Here is a 21287-nt window from a genome sequence, read left to right on the forward strand (position 1 = left end):
CAGTAAAAGCAAACCTAGGACACAATGGATCTAAGTGGTGACCTTGGGTTTCCAGCTTGGCTCCGGGATTGGGGACACACAGAGATGTCCCCACAGGAGGCCAAGAGGGTCCTTGGTTTTATGAAAGACCTGTGGCTTGGAAGAAGCTGGGTGGAATTCCTGCGCAAATCCACACGTCCCTCAAAGAAAGCAGAGATGTTTTCGTCTGCAAAGCCAAGGCTTCCTGGTGATGCCTCACCCTGGGGCTGGTCCACATGGGAAGCCCGGACGTAGGAGGGTCTGCCGAGAGCGAGGCACAGACGGGAACAACTGACTGTCCAGCCAGCGACGCACAGGCGCTAGGCACCCGCACGCAGCGCTCACGGGACAAGGGCACACAAACGGATCTTTGCCACGTGGCTCGTGTACAACGAGTTGCAGGCAAGGCTGGCGATGATGTAAAAACATACAGCCTAACGCCCCCCCCCCCTTTTTTTTTTTTGGCCTTGCATAAGATGAATGTAACCTCCTCCCAGTACTTTATCCGGGAATAAAGACGGAGCTGAGCAGGGAAAGCAGGGGTCGGTTCCTCCGGGATTTAAACGGGTGCAGATGGACGCTGGCCTCAGGGAAGTCGGGGTGGCGGAGCTGGGGAAGTCGGGGTGTCAGAGACGGGCTGGAAGCCTGGTGCCCAGCCCGGCTGCAGCAGAGATCGGGGCTGGCAGGGGCAGAGAAGGGAAGCGGGGGACAGGGAAGTCGAGAGCAGGTGACATAAGTCCAGGGATGGACCCAAGGAACCCTGTTCCGCAAAGCGAGAAGCCCAGGGGAGCATGGAAGGCTGGGATTTCCCCCCAGATCACTCAGGCCCTGTCCTTAATCCCAAACTGGCGCTCGTGAACAAATGGAAAAATCGGCCTTTGGAGACCCACCACCTTGCGGAAGGCTGTGTTGGCCATTTTAGTTAATTCTGGAAACAGGAGAGGCAGGGGTGCGTGCTCTGGCTCTCCCGGGCCTTTCCGGTGGCTGGACCCGGCTGCCTCTTCCCTCCCCGCTGCCCTCTCTCCGCACAAGGCAGAGGACAGAGGCTGGAGTCCCCGGAAGCGGGAAGCCCGTGGGATCAGAGGAGCAGGTGTTCGGACCTCGGGCCCCAGTGGGCCACTGGTCAGAGCCGAGGCCGGTCCCAGCCCAGGCCCAGGGCTGGCCCGCGGGGAGGCCTGTTAGGATGGGGCACACCCCTCGACAAGGGCCGTCCCCGGTGACAGCGCAGCAGCTGGGCTCGTGCCAACATGTGCAAAAGGCGTTGGACACACACACACTCGTTGAGCCACCGGGTTACGGAAGGCCCCAGAAGAGGAGTGTCTGCTTGGGAACAGTCCACGCGGGGCCCTCGAGTCCTCTGGTCCCGGACGGTGGGGTGTCGGCAAGGCAATTCGGGAAGGCCCTCTGGGACAGGGGTGTCCCCTGGGCCAGGCTCTCGGGGAACGTGGTGGTCTCATCATTTTTCCCAGTTTGGAAGCGGGCTTGGCCCCCAGAGCATGAACCAGGCTGGGGGCCACTTCGGGGAAGAGACCCCCGTACGTCTGTTTGGAGTTCGAGCATGATCTCAGCAGGGTTTTTGAAGTTCCAGTTCCTCTCTCTGGGAGGGAGAAGCCTGGATACAGTAGCGGCTACGGGAAAACCCAGGCCTGGGCAGTGCCCAGGAGGCCCGAGGGCTGCAGCCACCCTGGCCCCTCCTCGCTGCCCGGCTGCCCCTGCTACTGCTCCGTTTGGGGACAGGTTTCCCTTTTGTGCCAGGTCAGATCAACGGCGTCAGGGCTTTGGGGACACAGACAAACGACCCTGAGGCCTCCTCGTCTTCCACCCCTCTGCACGCCACTGCAGGACACTTGCGTCTCCCCGGCACAGGCAGGAAAAGCCACCAGCCCAGGCGGGACGCAAGAGGGGCCAGGGAAGGTGGGGGCTCTGATGAACACAGGCAGGTGAGGGGACACGGGCTCCGAACGCGGCCGCTCGGGGACTCGGCATCCGGCTAGAGCTCAAATCGCAGAACTTTGACCCTCTTTACCTCCCGGGTCGGGCTTTCTAAGGGCGAGGGGAGCAGAAACCCTTTGCAAACAGGTGACATGTGCACAGCCACTGCACCCAACACGCAGGTGTCCCAGGGACCTGCTCCCACCGCTGTGGGAGGAGGAACTCAATTGGAGCGAAGGCCAAAGGCGGAGGAACGTACTAGAACTCCCCCCTCCCCCACCCCCAGAGTCCTAGTTCTCAGGGCCCCGGCTTCAGGGAGGGCCGTGAACGGCGGTGAACTGTAAGGAGCCTCCAGAAGTTGTCTTGGGCCCTAAGTGGCCAGGGGAGGGGGCAGGGAGGGGAGAAGGGACACACTCTCACAGGACGGGAGAAAAAGGCCGACTCAGGAAACGGGTCCCCCAGAGAGACCCGGAAGGCAAGAGACACGCAAAACCCGCCGCTGCACCGCGGGGCTGGACGCACAGGTGACAGACACAGACCCTGACGGGCTCGGGTTGGGGTCTCCGCAAACAGACGTTTCCAGGGAAACGAGCTTAGCCCCTCCCCCCTCCCCGCCCCGATCTCAGCCTAGTAGCTTCGACTAAGCTGGCGCTCAGCCCTGCACCCCATCCCGCCTCCCCACGCGCAGGGCCGGGGCGCCCCCACGAGACGCGAGCAGCCCAGGGGGGCTCCAGCGCTGCGGCTGCCTGGCTCTCGCTTGTCGAGGTGACACAAGGACAAACAGCACTGCACACAGACAGACACAGGGACACACGGCCCGGTCCTGCGAGCCTGCCCACGTGGGGGCCTCCTGTCCCGGTCTCCACAGCCCAGGGGCTGCCCTTTCGGCCGGTGGCGTCCCCTCTACACCGCTCCCCGGGCCCCGCCGCTCAATGCCCCGTCGCCCTGGCCGGTCCGGTTCAGTCCTAGCTCAGGGGTCCCCAGCCCTTGCCCGAGGAGAAGGGCACAGGTCTGGCGTGCAGTGCTCCCAGGCCGGGCGGGGCCGGTGCCCTCTGACGGTGGGTCTCTGGCCTCCTGAGCTGACAGAGGGCAGGACAGGGAGGAGAGGAGGCTTGGGAGCCGAGGCAGCCGAGCGCCGTCCCACTGTCCGGCGGTCACAGCCTAGAGCGGGGAGAGAAGAGGGAGAGTGGTGAGAGGTCACGCAGAAAGGCCAGTGCCATCCTTTGGGAGCCAGCACGCTCTCAGAGGGCCGGGTGGGGCTTGAGACGAATAGTTCCTGTCCTCTACGAGAAAAGGCAGAAAAGACTTCTGCTTACGTAGGTCCTACTATGTGCCTACATGCCCAATCTCACATAAGCCTGAGGACAGCCTGCAATATAGGCTGTGAATATTTGTGCAGACATGAAGTTCTATGATGAAATCTTGAAAGTACATGGATGAAAAAACTGAGGCTCAGAGAGGTTAAGTGCCTTGCCCAAGGTTGCACAGCCAGGAAGCCGCAGAATCAGGATTTGAACCCACAGCTGTCTCCCTTGAGCATGTAGCCTCTGGACTGGGGATGGTCACCCGGCATGTAAAGGCTGGGGACAGAGGAACAGGGGTGAACCCAGGATCCACAGCAGAGACTCCTGCTAAAAGCGGAAGCTTTGCTGTCCACAGTAACAAAGTGACTCCGTTTATTTTGTTTTCCACTGTGGTCCCATTCTTAGAGTGGCGTCTGGCACATGAAAAATGTTCGATAGACACGGGCTGCATAAAAAAATGAATGAATGAAACAGTGCATGAATGGAAAATTCCATCGAACCTTAAAGTCCCATCCCGACAGATCACAAGGTTTCCTGCTCTTTGTTTTCTCAGCCCAACGCGACAGCAAAATATAGAAAGGAAGGCCCCTGCCTCTCCCTCCAACCTGTTCAGCTGAACTCCTGTCCTCTCCCGTCTCACACCTAGGAGAGCAGAGGGCCCTGAGTGATGTCCCAAGTGACCCTGAGTTTTGTAGCACCAGGGGAGCTCCAACACCAGTGCTCCGACCTGTCTGCATCCCCGTAGCTGGGCAGAGTGCTTGCCTGTTAGAGCCCCTTCTGTCAGCTTCAGACCCGATCCATTCCGAATCCTGTCAGGCTCCTTCCCCCTCCTAGCAGACAGTGGCTGTGGTGGTACAGAGACCACCGGCCACGTGGGAGGTGGCCTCACGGGACCCACACAGGAGTCCTGCTAGAGCGGTTTCACTGCCCTCATTTTTCAGGGCATGAAACTGGAGCTCAGAGAGGCCAAGTGACATGCCCAAGGCCACACAGCAGTGGAGCAGGGATTCCAACCTATCTCTGTCTGACCATGAAGTCTGTGCTTTTTCTAATCATCTGGGGGAAGGATGAGGCCCTGGGGAAGGAAGAGATTCCATCCTCTAATTCTGGCGAGCTCCAATGGCAGGGCGGGGCGTGGAGGAGGGTCTCCTGGGACCTGTGTTCTACGGGACGCTGCCTTGGGGATCTTCATGGGGTCCCGTAGGGAGACTGACAACTGCTCACGCAGGTAGGTGTTTGGAGAACTGCATACCTACACGTGCACATCTGCAGTATAAGAGCCTGTATGTACGTGTGTCCTCACGCACCACGGACTTGAGATCTGAGTGCGCCTGTGCGTGCGTGCACGTGTACAGAGGCACGCTGTTAGTACACCCATGTCTGCACGCGTGTGTAGGCCTGAGTGTGGCCGTGTGCGTGCACAACCTCGCGTGCCTGGGAGCAGAGCCGTGGGTGGCAGGCGCGCTCAGCAGCCTCATCTGGGCTTGTCTCTCTCTCCCCCCTTCTGGAGACATCTGTCACGGAGGCTGGGGAGGGAGGCCCCAGAAAGACGTGCCAGCACGCTCACTATCTCAGGCAGAGAGGCCATCTCTAACCAGAAACAAGGGGCAGTTGCAAGGGCTCTCTCGCCGAGGAAGCCAGAGAGACACTTCTGCAACCTAGAAGCCGAGAACTTTCCTGCCCGGGTGTTCATGCAACGGAGAGTGCCTGATGCCGTGAGCTGCTGTGACAGGGCAGGCTGCCGGCCCAGGAGGGAGGCTTCCTGGAGGCTGGGCCTCAAGAGGGTACCCCGATGAGCTGACATACAGGGATGGGCAGGTTCGGGGCACCACCTCCAACACGTGCTGAGAATCAGACTCACTGGGGCATCAGCCTTCATCAGGAAGAGACAAGTGTGAGGTAGCCATGGTAACCAAGTCCTGCAGGGCAGACCCCAGGACCCAACCCCCAGAACAGACTCTCCCGAACAGAAGCCTGGTGGCCACTGGCACACGGGGACATGGAAAGGAGCTGGTTGGGGGAGGAGCAGGAAGATACAGAGGGAATCAAAAAGGTGGCAAAGGCAGTAGGGAGAGATGCGAACGGAGAACACCTACTCTGCAGACTTCCAGAAATGTCCAGGGTGAGACAGGCGGCGGTTTCGCTTTGGCAGTTTCTCCAACATGTCCATGAGCTTGGTGAAGGTAGGTCTCTCTTCTTGTTCAAAGGCCCAGCAGAAGAGAAGAATGTCCTAAAAGAAACCAATGTGTGGTGACTGAACATAATGGAGACTTCTTGATTGCTCTTTGGCACCTCATTGGGTCTGTCCCTTTGTTGAGCCATCTGCTCCATTTCCATATTCCTCCATCATCCATCCATCTACTCATCCATCTATCCATCATGCATATATCCATCCATCCATTCACTCATCTATGCATCATGAATGCATTTACATATCCATCCATCTACTCATCTATCCATCACTCATGCATCTATATATCCATTCATCCAGTCATCTATCCATCATGCATGCATCCATATACCCATCCATCCATCCATCCCTCCATCCATCCACTAATCTATGTATCATGCATGCATTTATATATCCGTCCATCCACTCATCTATCCATCATGTATGCATCTATATATCCATCCATTCATCCACTCTATCTATCATGCATGCATCTATATATCCATCCATCCATCCATCTACTTATCTGTCCATTACTCATGCATCTATAGATCCATCCATCCACTCATCTATACATCATGCATCTATATATTCATCCATCCATCCACTCATCTATCCATCATGCATGCATCTATATATCCATCCATTCATCCATCCACTCCTCTATCCATCACTCATGCATCTATATATTCATCCATCCTTATCACTTCACTCATTCATCCTTCATATCATCCATCCATCCATCCTTCTACCCATCCACTTTCTGAGCTAATATAGCAACCAGATAGGCCCTATGCTAGAACATCTGAGATACTTCAAGATCAGTAATACTCCCCAAGGAGTTTCTTGACATTTTCTTTCAAAAGGGAGGGATAAATGGGAATCCTGAGGTCTCCATCCACACTGAAATACTATAAGAATTCTTCACAGAGGAGAAAAAGTTACTTTTAGTAATCTCCTGACCGATAAATAAATCTAGAGATGGGTAATCCTTATTTATATATGTACCAAGTAATTACTCTTTATCTGAGTTATCTGTCTTGTGATCAAAAGAAAGAATTCTTCCTGCTGTGTTCTAGAGGACGATTGTTAATTTATACTCAGGCTTCTCTGTTTTTGTATGTCTTTAAAAAAATATTTTTTAATCCTCATCCTCTATGTGATGATGTATGTATATCTTGTTATGACTTGGAAAATACCTTAAAATTATTATATAGATGCAAATACAATTAGAACCATTAACATATTTGTGATATTTTAATGAATATCTTTTAAAAATACCAGAAAAGAAGGATCTATTGCTTCTCCCTGACTCAGCAATGCACTGTTAGGAAAAACCGGGCCAAGTGTTATGGTGCCCCTGGTGGCAGACACCAGGAATTGCAGGCATAGTGCAGCAGCCTTGTCTTCTAAGCTTCAAATCACTACCTGACAAGGCTTCAGTGTGTGCTTTTTGGATCACTCTCTGGGAAAACATTTGTAACCCTAACACACAGTAAAAAGAAGGCGCAGGACTGTATCTGCTTCTCTCCTTGCTCCCTGGGCCAGGACTTACCGAGATTTCTTTTCCCATGCCAATCTGGCTGAGGTTGGGTTTCATGCCTGTGCCCATCTGCCAGATTATTGCTTCTGCTGGTTGGGTCTTGAAAGGCCACTCCCTGGCATGGAGCTCATACCAGATTGTGCTGTTGACAGACGTTAAAAGGGTGTTGGTATGGTATGTCACTCGAGACTGTGTACCCCCTCATCCACACAAACACACCCAGCCAGCCTCCTGGTGACCATCCCTCTCTCCACTGTCTTCCTCTTGGGGTTGGTATTTTGCCACTAGAGACACACTAAAAGGTTCATAATGTCTTAGAAGTCATGCTAATCCCAGGATAACTTCTATTAAATCATTTAATGTGGTTACAATCTCTGACCCTATATCTGTAATTCTAAGAAATCGTTGCAAGTAAATAATTAGGTATGCAAACAAAAATTAATTTATAACGAGTTCTCTACAGCATTATATATCATATTTTAAAAACCAGAAATGACATACTTGTTCAATAACAAGAACTGTCTGCCTGTATTATGCTAAATTCATAAAACAAAATGGAATACTCTAGCATTATTAAAACATTTCAGAGAAGTTTTGCTGACATAAAAAATATTCCATACATAATTTTAAGTGAAAAAAGCTGAGTGTGAGACTGTCTAGAAGGTATATTGTTGCTCTTTTAAAAACAATTACATGTGTATGGAGAAGAGAATGAAGTGAAACCACAGCAAAATGTTAAAAGGGGCTATATCTGAGTAATAGGATAGGATTTTTTTTTCTTTCATATTTGTTTTTTTCTAAGTATGAACCATCTGTGGAATGGTGGAAAGAGGAAAGAAAGATTTGAGAGTCAGAATGGCTTGGGTTCAAGCCCTGATTCGATCCCATGCCAGTAGTGTGGTGGAGAGGTCTCCTGGGTAAGGGTCACTTAGTTGCTCTGATGTAGGTTCCCTTACCTGTGAAACGAGAGTGATGACAACAGAACAGTGGAAGAATGCTTGTCTGGGACTCTGAATGCCAGAGCAACATGATGCTAAAACTGTTCTAGAGGGATTTACTATGTTATCGTCTGTTTCGGAAATCCTGACGTTGTAAGGAAGGCAGGCAGGATTGCTCCAATGGGTAGCACGTGGCCACGGGTGGGGTGATGGGCCGGGTGGTGTATCAGTGACACCATGAGGCAGGGACAGCCATGAGGAATGCGGGGGCCTGAGACAGGCCGCTGGCGTGTTGCTGAGCTGTACCATGGGGACAGATCTCAGCGCCCTGAGAACAAGACTCCCCAACTTGGGAAATATCTGAAACAATCCTAGGAAATGATATTTCCTTCACCCTAAGATGCTTCACTGTAAATGTGCTTTAAAGAACACGAGTCACTTCATTACCTTCCTTACTGATCAGAGCACTGTGTCAAACCAGCTACGCCTAGGGTTTCACTTCTCAGGATCTTCTTTTATCTGATGACCCCCTATCTCTGGCTTGGTGACGCTCGGGGAGTGAGATACTGAGTTGGATGGTCAGGAAGTTCTTAAGAGAAACTGCTAGATGATTCCAGTTCCCATGATGAACAATAACGCTGAGTTTTCACTCTGAGACAGACACTATTCTAAGTCGTTTCCTGGGGCCTGACTTTTTATTCTGATGCTTGGACCACTTGGGACCTCGCTGGTGTTGATGGGACTGCCACTCCCAGGGCCAGCGGATCCCTCGAGTTAGAGTATGGCTCACCTGTGAGCTTTCTTTCATATTCAAATCAAGTAATCCAGAGCCCGCACCCCCGCACCCCCAATCCCCCCCTTTATTGGACTTTCAAACTCAGGACTTTCCCCACCTCTATGCCCCAGAGCCTGCTGAAATGATTCAAACTAGCCAGTTCTGAGCTGGCTTCCCAAACGACCCCGTGCTGCCCCGTGTGGCCACTGCATGGTGTGGCAGGTCCCCTCCTTTGGGAACTGTGAGTAGTAAACTCTCTTTTCAATGGTGACTGAATAATAATGCCTCATTATTAATTATTATTTAGGAGGCATTATTAATGATCACAGAGCAAGAGGTGCAGCTAGAAGTTGAACTCTGCCTAACTCCAGAATCGTGCTGCTGGCCAATACACAATCTAGGGATGCTTATACTCCATCCTATTCAAGAGTCCTTCGTAATCAGGGAAGTGAACAATTTGGGGGTGCCACCTTGCAGATGATGGCTGGAGCCTGGTGAAGGAGACCCAGACAGATTCATGTGAAAGGGGAACAGGTGCCTTCGAGTTCTTCCCTGTGCTGGGTGCCTTATCGATATTTTCTCACTTAATGCTTAGAACACCTCCATTGTTTTATTGTCCTTGATTTACAATTGAGAGAAATAGGGCTTGGAGTGGTGACACAACTCCTGAGTCAATTGGGGCTCCAAGGTTAAAAGCTCCAACTATGGAATTAGGATGTTCCAGACTCTAATCCAAGTGCCACCATCAATTACTATAAGGCACATCACTGGGCCATGTGGAGCCTCAGTCTTCTCACCTGTCAATTGGGAGCAACATGGTATCTGCTTCGAAGGGTGCTTATAAAGATTCCATGAGACGCTGCACATAAAACGCTTAACACGGTGCTCAATGCACTTTTAAAAGTTCATTTTCGTTCTAACTAAGTCATTCCCAATCATGAGGTTCCCAAGCAACAAGATGCACCTAATTGGCAGGAAACCCAGAGCACCAGGTCCTTTGGAACGCAGCAGTGTCAGAAATAAAAGCCTTATTAAAACTTCCTTTGAAACCCAACTTTCAAGAGAAACTCACTTTAAGAAAAAAAAAAAAATTGCTATGAAGAAGAACACTCCAGCAGAAAACCAATTACTTACTTTGGTACATTTTTGTTAAATATACGCTAAAATATACCGACTTAATTATTGCAATTTAGTCTCAGATAACAATATCTAACTAGATAAAGATTTGGGCATAAACTAATCAAGGCAAGTGACAGCCTTTAAACAGGGCCCGAGTAATAGATATGGAGATTTCTGATCTTCCAGAAAATACCCGCCTCAGGGGTTTGCAGTGAGAACACAGCAGGGGCACTTTTCTAAGCAAGTGTAATTGCACTCAGCTGCGAGCCTGCACCTTTTCCAGACTACCCCCCCAGTGTGATCTCCCCCAGCCCTGGCAACCGTCTCGTGGACAAGGCAGGGCGAGCATTAGCATGGCCCTGTGAGGCACAGAATCACGAAGCCTTCCTGGATGCATCTTTGCACTTTTGTGGCTCTGCATCTTGGGGCTGTGTCTTGGACTTATCTCCTCCCACCCTTCCAAAGGCATCTCATTCCCTCTTGTACCTGCAGTCACAATCTATATGCTGAAAACTCCCAAACTCTTTTCTAAACTAGATGTGTACATTCAGCTGCCTTCTAGATGGTTCCATGGGTGATCTCCAACGGAGCGGCAACTCCCTGCGTCCAAACCTGACCTCTTGGCCTTTCCGGCATAGCCTAACCCTGCTCCACCTCCAGGGCCTCTACCTTGGTGAATGACACCACTGTCCACCCACTTGCTTAAAGCGGATTATCTGGGCCTCACCCACATCAAGCTGGACCCGCCATCAACCTCTACGTCTTCCAGCTCCTAAACACTTCTCATGTCCATCCTCAGCTCTGATTCTGCGGAGGCTGCCAGCATCTCCCTGTGAAGTGGTCACCCAGCCCCAATCTCATCCTTTTCCAGTCCATTCTATACACAGCAGCAGAGGGATTTAACTGATCCAAAACTCAAATTAGGATTATGCCACTCCCCCTGCTTAATAACCATCCATGGCTCCCTAGTGCCCTGCAGATGGAATGAAAACTCCTTAACTCAGCCTCTAAGTCCCTGCAGGACAGACCCTGCCTTTCTGCCTAGTCTCTCATCTCATCACCCCCAGCCTTGTCGTTCTCCTGAGTCTCCATCACTAGCCCCCTTCCCTCTCCCCTCACCCATGTTCCTCTGTTCTGGCCGATGTCTCTTTTACTTTTGTGCCTTTTCACGCATTCTTTCTATCTGGAACACCTTGCCCTGCCCTTGTATTCAGCCTTTAACTTGGGCTCAGAGTCACTTGCTCAGGGAAGCCCCTCCTGACCTCCCAGGGGGATTTGGTTCCTCTTTTGTCCCCAAAGTCCTGTGTCAGCCTCAGCGTAGCACTTATCATACTTTACAAAAGCTGTTTCCTTGTTTGTCTTGCACTAGGCGAGATAGAGCACTATAGTGGTTTTAAAATCTGACCACAGATTCTTTGATACTCCTTTATGTATGAGGTTAAGCTTAATTCTCCTCCCCTTGAGCGTGGGCTGGATTCAGCAACTGTCTTTTAACAAACAGAAGATGGTAGCGGTGATGCTACGTAATTTCTGAAATGAGGTCACAAATGGCAACGGGGCCTCTAGCCGCCATGTTGTGAGGTCACTCAAGCAGCCTCTCTCCAGGCCCAGGGGGTAAGGAACCGCGGCCTCCTTCCAACAGCCATGGGAGTGGCCACCCTGGAAGTGGATCCCCGGCCCACTGAGCCTTCGGGTGAGACCACTGCCCTGGCCGATATCTTGCCTGCAACCTCCTGAGAGACCCCGAGCCAGCTCAGAACCACTTGGCTGAGCCACTCCCAAGCTCCTGACCATAGAAACTCGAGATAAGAAATGCTGTTTTAAGCTGTTAGTTTTTGAGTGATTTGTTATGCAGCAATAGCTAACAGATACAAGATGGAATCTCGTATCCCCAGCATCTGCTACAGTCCCAGCACATAGCGACCATGCAGTAAATAAATAGTTATTGAATGAATCAATGAGTCAGGTAACTTGTCCTGGCCACCAGTTAGAAACCAGGCACGCAGGTTTGTGAGGGCCATTCTTTCTCCTGTATCTCACTCCCATCCCCCCAATCTCACCCCGAAATCCAGAACCTTGGTCCCTGCAGACCAAGGTGCCTTGGCCCTTCCAAGAGCACCGAAGAAAAGTTCGGGGAGTGCCCCTCCACCCAGGCTGCGAGTCTCAAAGGCCCGGGTGGGGCCCACCTACCCGAGCGCGAACACGTCCGAGTGCTTGGAGAACGGGAGCTTATCTTCCTCCGTGTCTGGGGACAGCTGGCGGATGATCTCCGGCGCCAGGTGGCACAGCCAGCCGTTCTGGATGCGCAATTTGTCCTCCCGCCTGGGGAAGCAAAGCACAGAATGAGCTCCGTCTCGCAGCCCAGGGAGCACCAATCCCCCCCGCCCAGCCCCAGGTCCCTGGAACCACCCCTGCTGGCTCGCTCGCCCCCTCCCCTGCCGCCACTGGGCCCTGCCTGCCCTTCTTCTAAGGGAGGCTGAGGGCCAGCGGAGGGGCAGGGAAGGCTGGGCTGGACAGACACCAACACCCAAACCATCGCCGGCCCCACTGCCTCCGAGGCAGCCCCTTGTCCATCCTCACTCTACAGAGTCGGTCGATTCTTGCTACTCACGGCAGCCCCGTTCTCTAAAGTCACCGGATGAGTGAATCCTGAATTAGTGAACACCGAATCATCGCTCCCAGGGGAACTATGCACACAGGCACACGCATCTTACATAGGTCAGGCTCTTAGCTCTTAGAAACAGCTTATCCTAGCAGATTCTGCTTTGTCGTACAGAATCAAAAATGGGGTTCAGAAGTGGCAAGTGACTTGCCTGAGGCAGCCCCCCCTGACAGGTGCCAGAGTTGGGGTTCAAACACCAGAGCTGGCTCTTCTTTCACTGCCCTGGTTGAGAAACCCTGTTTTAATTTATATAAAAAAAGGGAAATGGCCCAATTCAGCGTTTCAGCGTCTGTGACACATAACTCGCTCCTGAATTCCACGCCAAGGACGTGATAGGGCACATCCTCAGCTAGAACAGACAGCTCAAGCTCACTCACGAACGCTTGAGCCGCCAGAGTCGAACAAGTTCTTGCTTCTAGAATCGGGGACACTGCAGGGGTTCAAGGACCCACGTGCTGCTTACTAGCTAGGGGGCCTTGAGCAGGCTTGACTCTCCATTTTCCCATTTACAAAATGGGCGCGTTGATTTGTCTCTCACACAGATGTGGCGAGGACCGAAGCGAGACAGTGCCTGCCTGGCACTGGGCTGTGTCAGCTGCCAGGGCCACATGATGGCTGGGTGTGACTAGCGCATACGTGTTCTACCTCGAGGACTCGGAAATGGAATGGGGACTACAGCCCAAAGAAAGAACGTCCCCCAGGGAAGAGGGGCCTTGGCACGGGCCAGCCAACATGCTCCCGAGATGACTGGGCCAACAGGGCTGGGCTGGGCTGGTGGGGTTGCTGCCAACAGTGGGCGCGTCTTGGTCCCCATCTCTTTCAAACACCGCCCCTCCCCGGTGTGCAGGGCCAGCAGAGGACTGGCACCTCCCTCGAGGCTGGGGCAGGGACAGGTGCGGCGGCCACACAAGAACCATCAGCCCAGGGTGCGCGTGGGCACAGGCCTGGGGGTTGGGCGGGAGCCAGGCCTGGCACAGACACCCCGGTGTGTCCCGTTCCCATGGCGATGGGCCCACCGGTGACAAACCCAAATCATCTTCATTATGGTTATTATGATTAATAACGGGCTGCGGGCAGCCGGCACGACGGCGCTGGCATCTTAAATGACACCTTTTCTCGATGATGGCAGAACAGCTGTACGCTGGGATCGGTTCGGGTTCGCAGAACACACCTGCTTCACCGCGCTGCCCTGTCTCTGCGCCCCAGGCCGGGCGAGTCTCCCTGCTACTGGGTACCAAGGACTGTCAACACCCCAAGCTCTAACCGAGGGGAGGGCAGGAAGGCAAGTCACTCGTGCTGAGCGCCTACTCTCTGCCAGATCGTCCATCCCACTTAATCCTCATACACCCGCAACTGAAAGATTAATCCTCCTCCTCTCGAAATGTGTAAGTGACCTGTCCAAAGGCGCAGAGGTAAGATCTGTTTGATCACGAGCCTTTAAAACTCCAGAGACTAGGCGCCCCTCCACAATTCTACAGGAACCCCCAAATAGAACCGCTAAAGAGCAAAGCCCGAAACTGAGCCCCTCTCATCTCTGTCCCATTTAATCTCCAGGACACCCTCATGAGCTAGGTCCTATTAGTCCTAACCCCATCCCCATTTTACAGGTGAGTAAACTGAGGCTCAGGGAGTCAGATGTATGCAAAATAAGAATAAGTTGCTGTCACCTGTCTCAGGGTGTTATAGACCGAATTGTGTCCCCACCCCCAAATTTGTGATGTTGGAGCCCTCACCTCCAGTGTGACTGTATTCAGAGACAGAAATTTTAGGGAGAAAAATGAGATTAAATGAGGTCACAGTCTGGGGCCCCGATCGAATAGGGCTGGTGTCCTTCCGTGAAGATGAAAGACATCAGAGACCTCCCTCTCTGCGCGTGCACAGAGACGAGGCGTGCAAGCACGTAACCAGAAGGCGGCCGTGCACAAACCCGGAAGAGAGTCCTCATCGGAAACTGACTTCGCCGGCACCTTGATGCTGGACTTCCAGCCTTCAGAATTCTGAGGAGCTGAAGGTCTGTTGTTTAAGCCACTGTGTGTGGCATTTTGTCACAGCAGCTCAAGCAGACTAATGCATGCCGTGAGCACGCCCTAAATATCTGCTGACTGGCTGAGTGGATAACGAATGAGCGAGCTTCCTGGCCTATTGCGTGAAAGTGGGTTTATACTTCTTCCTGCAATGCCTGGGGCCTGTCAGCTCCCCATCTCTCTCTACTCCTGTAATCCAGCCCCCAGGCTGCCGATCCGGGCCGCGGACACCTGTGTTCAGGGGTGTCTCCTGGTCTCCGGCTGCTGCACTGGGGGGACAGCCTGCACTGGGGGCACTTACTGCCTAGAGATGCCTATTCACAAACAGGTGGCAGGAAACCGTGACCTGAACCCCTGCAGGGAACCCTGTGGAGCCCCCAGAGCAGCTCTGGAGGTAAATATTGGGGCAAATTTACTAAAGTGGGAAAGGTCCTAGGGCCCATGGGGCACCCTGAGAGTCCCACCTTCCTGTCATGGTCCCCTTCATGGCTCTGGGATTGTGGTGGAGGAAAGATGGCCACAGCCTTTGCTGTCCCTCCCACTGAGGGGTGGAGTTTAATTCTGCTCCCCTGAATCTGCACTGGCCTTAAGCGACATGCTGGCCAATAGCGTGTGCCAGAATGGATGTTCTAGATGATTAGAAGGTTTGCAACTTCCGCCTGGGCTTTCGGAACACTTGCTCTGGTGGAGTCCAGTCTGGTCACCCTGAGACTGCCATGGTGGGAAGCTCAGTGCAGTCAGGCAGAGAGGCTGATGGGGAGGGGAAAGGAGGGGGTGGGGGGAGGCGCCATCAGCTCCCCAGCTGTTCCAGCCAGCCCAACCCAGATGTGTGAATGGGGAAACGTCCAGTTGTGTCCATCCCACTACACCCGCAGGACAGCCTGAGCACAAAAGCACGGCTGAGCCCATTCAATGCACAGAGCCCTGAGGGATAACAGAAATTTGTCTTAAGCCACTAAGTTTTGAGATGGTTTGTTACGCAGCAATACCTAACCCGAGCAGGGCTAAGAACACAGGAAGTCACGGATGGCTACTTGCGGATAGCAAGAAGTGTGGACTTCTTGTCGGGAGCTGCTGGTGGTGAGGGCTCCCTGGCCTCCCCCAACACTCACTGGGTCTGTGTTGACATCCAGGCTGGGGCGGGGGTGGGGTGGGGATGACGTCTGGACAGGGAGGCCAGAAGTCACCTTGCCTTGAACTTGGCTGAACTTCCTCCCGGGCTGACACTGGGTCTCTAAGAATGAGCTAAAGGAAAGGATGCCCACAGCCTGCCTTCCCACTTCTGTTCTCCCTCTTCTCCTTGTGGCTTCAAAAAAACCACGAGTGTAAAAAGGAGAAAATCAGAGGCCCTGCACCCTTTTCCTCCACTGGCGAGGAGAAAGGGAGAGAGTGTGAACATGCCACGAAGGGGAAGGAAAACGGTTCTGGAAAGAGCCCTGAACCAGGTGAAAGAAAACACCTGCCGGACTTCCTTCTGTCTCGATGCAAACACTTGGGTTTGCAGCGAAGTCACAAATTGCTTCCTCACCCTTAGCCTGGGACGCTGGGAAACAAGGGAGCGTGTCATTCCCCTACCAGGAAACCAGGAACCAATAGCTGGTGGAGTGAATCAGAGGGAGAAAGGAAAGAATCCTACCCGATCTCACCCCCCTGGCTTCCTGGGTTCCGACTTGGGGGTCTCTCTCTCTCTTTGGATCTATTGATCTATGTATTGACTGCCTACTCATTTTCTCATCCCAGGCACTACAGATAGTTTTGGAGATGGTGGTAAATCCTTTTTGGGTAGAGTAAAATCTGAAAGAGAAACCTTAAGCTCTTGTGTGGTACTGCACCCCACAGAAACGCCACGTGAAGTTTTGTCCAATTTTGAATAGTCTTAGCTTCAAGCAACAGCTTGAACAAAATTCACTTTGGGGTGGTGGACCTCAAAAACTCAGCGGTTCTCCCAAGCAGCTAAAATGGCAGCGAAATGAAAGAAACCATGAGGTTGTCTTTCTGGAGAGACGTGTCATTCATTACAAGATGCACGATTAGGAAAAACACAGAGGGGTTCAAAATGTGAGGGTTTGTGTGTTTATGTGTGTGCGCGGGCGCACACTCCAAATTAAAAATCACAAGGGTAGACTTTCTGAATTATGGGCTGTTTATTTGGGATCAAGCTGTTTTTCACACTGTCAACCCAATGCGGCTTGCTCTAGGGTGAGTAGTGCCTGAGAGTTAATTACCTAACGCTGGTTAATGATTCTCCTGGGTGATCCTGGGAGGTATATGCAAATTAATACTAATTACAACAACTCCCGCTGCAGCTACCGTGCGTTGGGCATTTGATGTGCACGGGGCGCTGTGCTAGGATGGGGGTTGTCTCGCTTTATCCTCACAAGACCCCTCTGTGGTAGGCATCGCCATACCCACCCCTTCTCTTGCAGGCAAGAAAATCTAAAGTTTGGAGAAGTTGTTTAGCTTGATTAAAGTCACAGTTAATAAAGGGCAGAGCCACGCTGGGCCCCGAGTGGGTCTGACTTGAAATCCTTTGCTCTTAACTGTACTCTTGCTGTACCAAAATCAATTAATTCCTAAGAAAACTCCGAGCAAGGGCTCTTGGGTGATCCCAACTTGCAGGTGGGAACTTGGGACGAGAGGAAAACCCTCCAGTTAAATTCAAGGGCAGGGGCTTTGCGGGATTTGGGGACGCTCTGTGCCCAATCACGTGCGCTCGAAGGTAGGACAGGTGAGCAGGTTGCTGACAGGTGAGCAGGGGATACCAGCGCATGCTCTCGGCATCCCGTACCAGCCACTCAGCCCAGTGACCCAAGGCCCAACCCAGAGTCTCCAAGTCACTTAAAGCCAGGTGGGGTGACTCCCCCACTCCACCATCAACCGTCGAGAGCCCCTCTGGGCCCTCCTGCCACCTCTCACCTGCCAGCCTGCAGCACCCCAGAAATGCTGAAGAGCCCAAAGTCCGTGATGACCACTTTGCCGTTGTCGTAGAAGACGTTCTTGGACTTGAGGTCCTTGTGGAGGATTCCCTTGGCGTGGAGGTAGCCCATGCCCTGCAAGAAGCAAGGAGACCGGGAGTCGTCAGAGAAAACCTAGGTGCTCCCGCCACCCCAGCTAGGGCTCACGCTGCTTGTCTCGCAGACACACCTGCCCAGCGAGACCACACCCGACAGCGGCAGAGCCCGGAGGTGGGTGGGAGAAGGCAGGGCCCTCAAGCCACAATGCACCACCACCCCCAGACCCCTGCAAAGCCACCTCCATTTGCTTCCTGAAGAAGAAACAAAAGAAGTCTCCAGAGAAGAGTTCTATCAGCCATCTTCCTACACTTCCCTTTTAAAGGCGAACCCCTCTGCAAGAGACTCATGCCTTAGACCAGGGGTCCTTAAACTTTTTAAACAGGGGCCCAGTTCACTGTCCCGCAGACCGTTGGAGGGCCGTTGGAGAGAGCGGTGCACATTCCACACATGCGCACTGTGGGCCCGGGAGGAGTCGGCTGCTAAACAGGACAGGCAGCGGCGGCACAAACACCTGGTGGGCCGGATAAATGTCCTTGGCGGGCCGCATGTGGCCCACGGGCTGTAGTTTGAGGACCCCTGCTTAGACCTACTTAAGGTCCTCAAGACATGTTGCGAGACTGGACAATCAAGAACACAGAGAAGAGCCTATTGGCGTTCAAGTTCAAGGGCATTTGCCTACTGGCGTTCGAGGGCAAACATTTAGCGCTGTGCCTTTGTGAGTAGTCACATCTTTTATTTCTTCTCCCAGCTCAGCCCTCACACTTCCAATGGGAAATAAAAGGTTGAGTTCAGCTGACTAATAAGGCACCTGCCAGAGAACACAGGATGTTCCTGTTTGTTTTAATCCAAAACAACACCCAACAATTTGATGTGTCCCAGCAGGGGTGGAGGGAGATGGCTTGCACTCGCGGGAATTCAAGGACTCAAGGGACAAGGGATCCCTAACCAAGAGACGAGGCCCTTGGTCCCTGCATATATGCCCAAGTACCACGGTGAGGAGCTGCAGATGGAAACCAAAGCTTGGTAGACCGTTCCTCATGGTCATGTCTAGGCAGAATTCTTACACACGGATGGGGATTTTTCAGATCAAATCTAATTTCTCTGAAGTGCAGACTGGCAGTCTGGAACCAAACCATGAGTCCCAGGAGCCCTGTAAGGCTTTCTCAGGAGGGGACAGGGTCTTTCTGAGGTTTAGGCAGGAGACCCCAGCGCCTACGGTACCTTCACAATTTCTTGGGCAATCTGCCTGGTTTTGTTGACATCCAAGACGATCTTGGCGTCCCTCACCACCGAATATAGCGTCCGTCCCTTGCAGAGGCTGAAAAGCAAAAGGATAAGATAAAAGACAGGCGGGTGTTCAGAAGAAGGTGACCCACGATAGTTAAGAGAAGTGACAAATAATCTGGTGGACGCGTCACTATTGAGTCTATGGGACGAAAGGCTTGGGACCGAACCTCCGATCTGGTTCCGGGATGGAGGTCTAGGAGGAAGTTCTTACGGATTCTCTAGAAACTCTGCCTGCGGGCTGGCGTGCAGGGCTACCCACGGCATCTAGCCTAGTCCAGAAAGGGGCGTGCCACGTGCAGTCTGTTCATTCGCAGACTCCCAGGCGGAAAGTGGTGCACAAACCAACAACTTGTGGGTGCTGAGACGCCACTCGGCCATTTGTGCCAGCTGCACCCACTGGCCTGGCGTCACCGGCGTGCGGGGACAGCGATGAGAGACCAGCAAAGCGGTGGCTGATGTGTACTAAGCCTCATGGGTCGGCAAATGACGCCGACAAGTCTTTAGCCGGGGGTGTGTAAACGCCAACAGCACCGTCCAGAAACCAGACGCCTGTCTAAATGGAGGGTCTTTCCAACTATTTCCAGGTTCACTGAGTTCGTTTTGAGGAGCAGTGACTTAAGATGAATGACAGGGCGAACAGGATGAACAGGGCAATTATTATGCACCGAAGGTGACACCTTCTCCTTCAGTGGCCCCAATACTCTGCTCCTCCGCAGCGAGCACGATTCCCGGCACGGGTAGGGCGGGTGCCCAGATGCAGTCACCAAGTGAACAAGTGAATGAATGAACAAGTGAATGAATGAATAAGGGAATGGTTGAACACCAGATCTGCCGTAGCGGCCCCAGTCCCCGGCCCCGTGACTGGCTCACGGTGTCCGATGTTGGCCGAAAGACGAAAGAATGTCGTTATGAAAATTAATTTTCCATCTACATCAAAATCACAGCTTGAATTGTTTTCCTTTTAATCTACAATGCTGTGAAGATACTCTAGGCAACGTATCCATTCATTTGGTATTTATCGAGCCCTTGTTGCGTTCCAGGCTTTGCAGAGAATGTATTTCCTGTGTTTGAAGAAGGAACCCAGGCGTCAGACAGCTCCCAGTACGAATTCCAGCACTGCTCCTTACCTACGTGTCACTGAACCTTTAGGTGGGCCACTCATCTGTCAAAGAACACTGTTAAAAATAATACTTGCCTTGCAGTTTAGTATGAAGACTGAACAAGACACAGAGTTCGGTCCAGCGCTTGACAGCAGGTGGGAGCTATAGCACAGAGGTTAGGCACACAGGGATCTAGAGTTCAGACTCTCTATGGGGTTGGGATCCTGACCTGTCATTTCGTGGCTGTGTGACCCTGGGCAGGTAAGTTAACCTCTCTGTGCCTCGGTTTTATAATCTGTAAAATGGGGCCAACTGTTCTCACCTTACAGGGTTATTAAGAGAATCACATCGAATCAGGGGTGTGAAGGTGTAGACACTTCTCCATGCCTAACACACAGTTAAGTCCTCATCACCTGCTGGCCATTATGAGAAGCAGCAACTGATCAATAACACAGTGAACAGAGACACGCACACTTGTGCAAATATGTATCAGCGATATATTCATACACATATCACAGCCGTCTATCTGTATGCCCATCCGAAAAGCCATCGATAACCACCTGTGTTCTCTGACTAGCATTCATTTCTTCACCTGCTCAAGGTGAGATGCCCAGGGCAGCTGACTCACAGGGAGTCTGATTCACCTGTCCCAGGTGGCCCAGCAAGTGGGCGCAAGTGGCCCGTGATGACTCAAGACTGCCCTCCCCACCCCACTTTGGCGTCCCAGGCGGCGTAGTCACTGAGGCTACCACGGAGAGGTGGAGGAGGGGTGGGTTGAGCAGCCAATTAATCCATATTGACATTTAAATATCCGAGAGTGTGGGTGGATTCCCTCCCCTGGATACTCTGTTCTTGAACAGCCACCCACACTCATTACAGACCAGAGCCCAGAAAACACCCTCCCCGCTGCAGAAGGCAGAGCCGGTCATCGCCACGGGCTCCAAGACTCCCGCTTTGGGCGACGGCAGGAAAGTCACGAGCTTCAAATGTCCACCCCTTGTCTCCTTTCGCTGCCTGCACCCTCCGTCCCAGCTGCAGGGGCTGAAGTCTCTGCCTTCCTTGCTCCCCTATGGTCTCGGACAGGTGCCCGCTGCCCGGCAGAGCAGACTTGGTGCGGCCGGTTTGGCACATCTAACCAAAGCAAAATATGCAAATAACCCACGGCCATCAGTGTCTCCCCCAATTACATGCCTAACAGATGTAAATCCTCATATTCACCCAAATCATGTACTAAAATGTTAACAGCAGCCCATTCGCAAACTGCAACCAACCCGCGACGGACTGGATGTTGAATGTCGCACGTGATTTGATGTATGTATACGTCGTGAAATGGCCATATCGAGCTATTTAACACACGCATTCACTCTCATACTTACTTTTTAGTGGTGACACTAAAGACAC

At 52.6% G+C, this 21287-nt stretch overlaps 1 protein-coding gene across 1 annotated transcript in view; it reads right to left on the reverse strand.

Annotated features, from left to right (window-relative positions):
* Positions 1-5346: 5346 nt before the first annotated feature.
* The window catches only part of KSR2 (kinase suppressor of ras 2), a 368992-nt gene continuing 353051 nt past the window's right edge, over positions 5347-21287 (reverse strand). Inside the window, exons 15-19 of the mRNA XM_075996606.1 lie at positions 18721-18817; positions 17402-17535; positions 11990-12121; positions 6980-7109; positions 5347-5484 (exon numbers count right to left, since the gene is read on the reverse strand). Coding sequence (XP_075852721.1) covers positions 5347-5484; positions 6980-7109; positions 11990-12121; positions 17402-17535; positions 18721-18817 — 631 coding nt within the window. The remainder of the gene's footprint in view (positions 5485-6979; positions 7110-11989; positions 12122-17401; positions 17536-18720; positions 18818-21287) is intronic.

This window comes from Microcebus murinus, chromosome 22, assembly GCF_040939455.1.
Source record: "Microcebus murinus isolate Inina chromosome 22, M.murinus_Inina_mat1.0, whole genome shotgun sequence".
NCBI classification, from domain to species: domain Eukaryota; kingdom Metazoa; phylum Chordata; class Mammalia; order Primates; family Cheirogaleidae; genus Microcebus; species Microcebus murinus.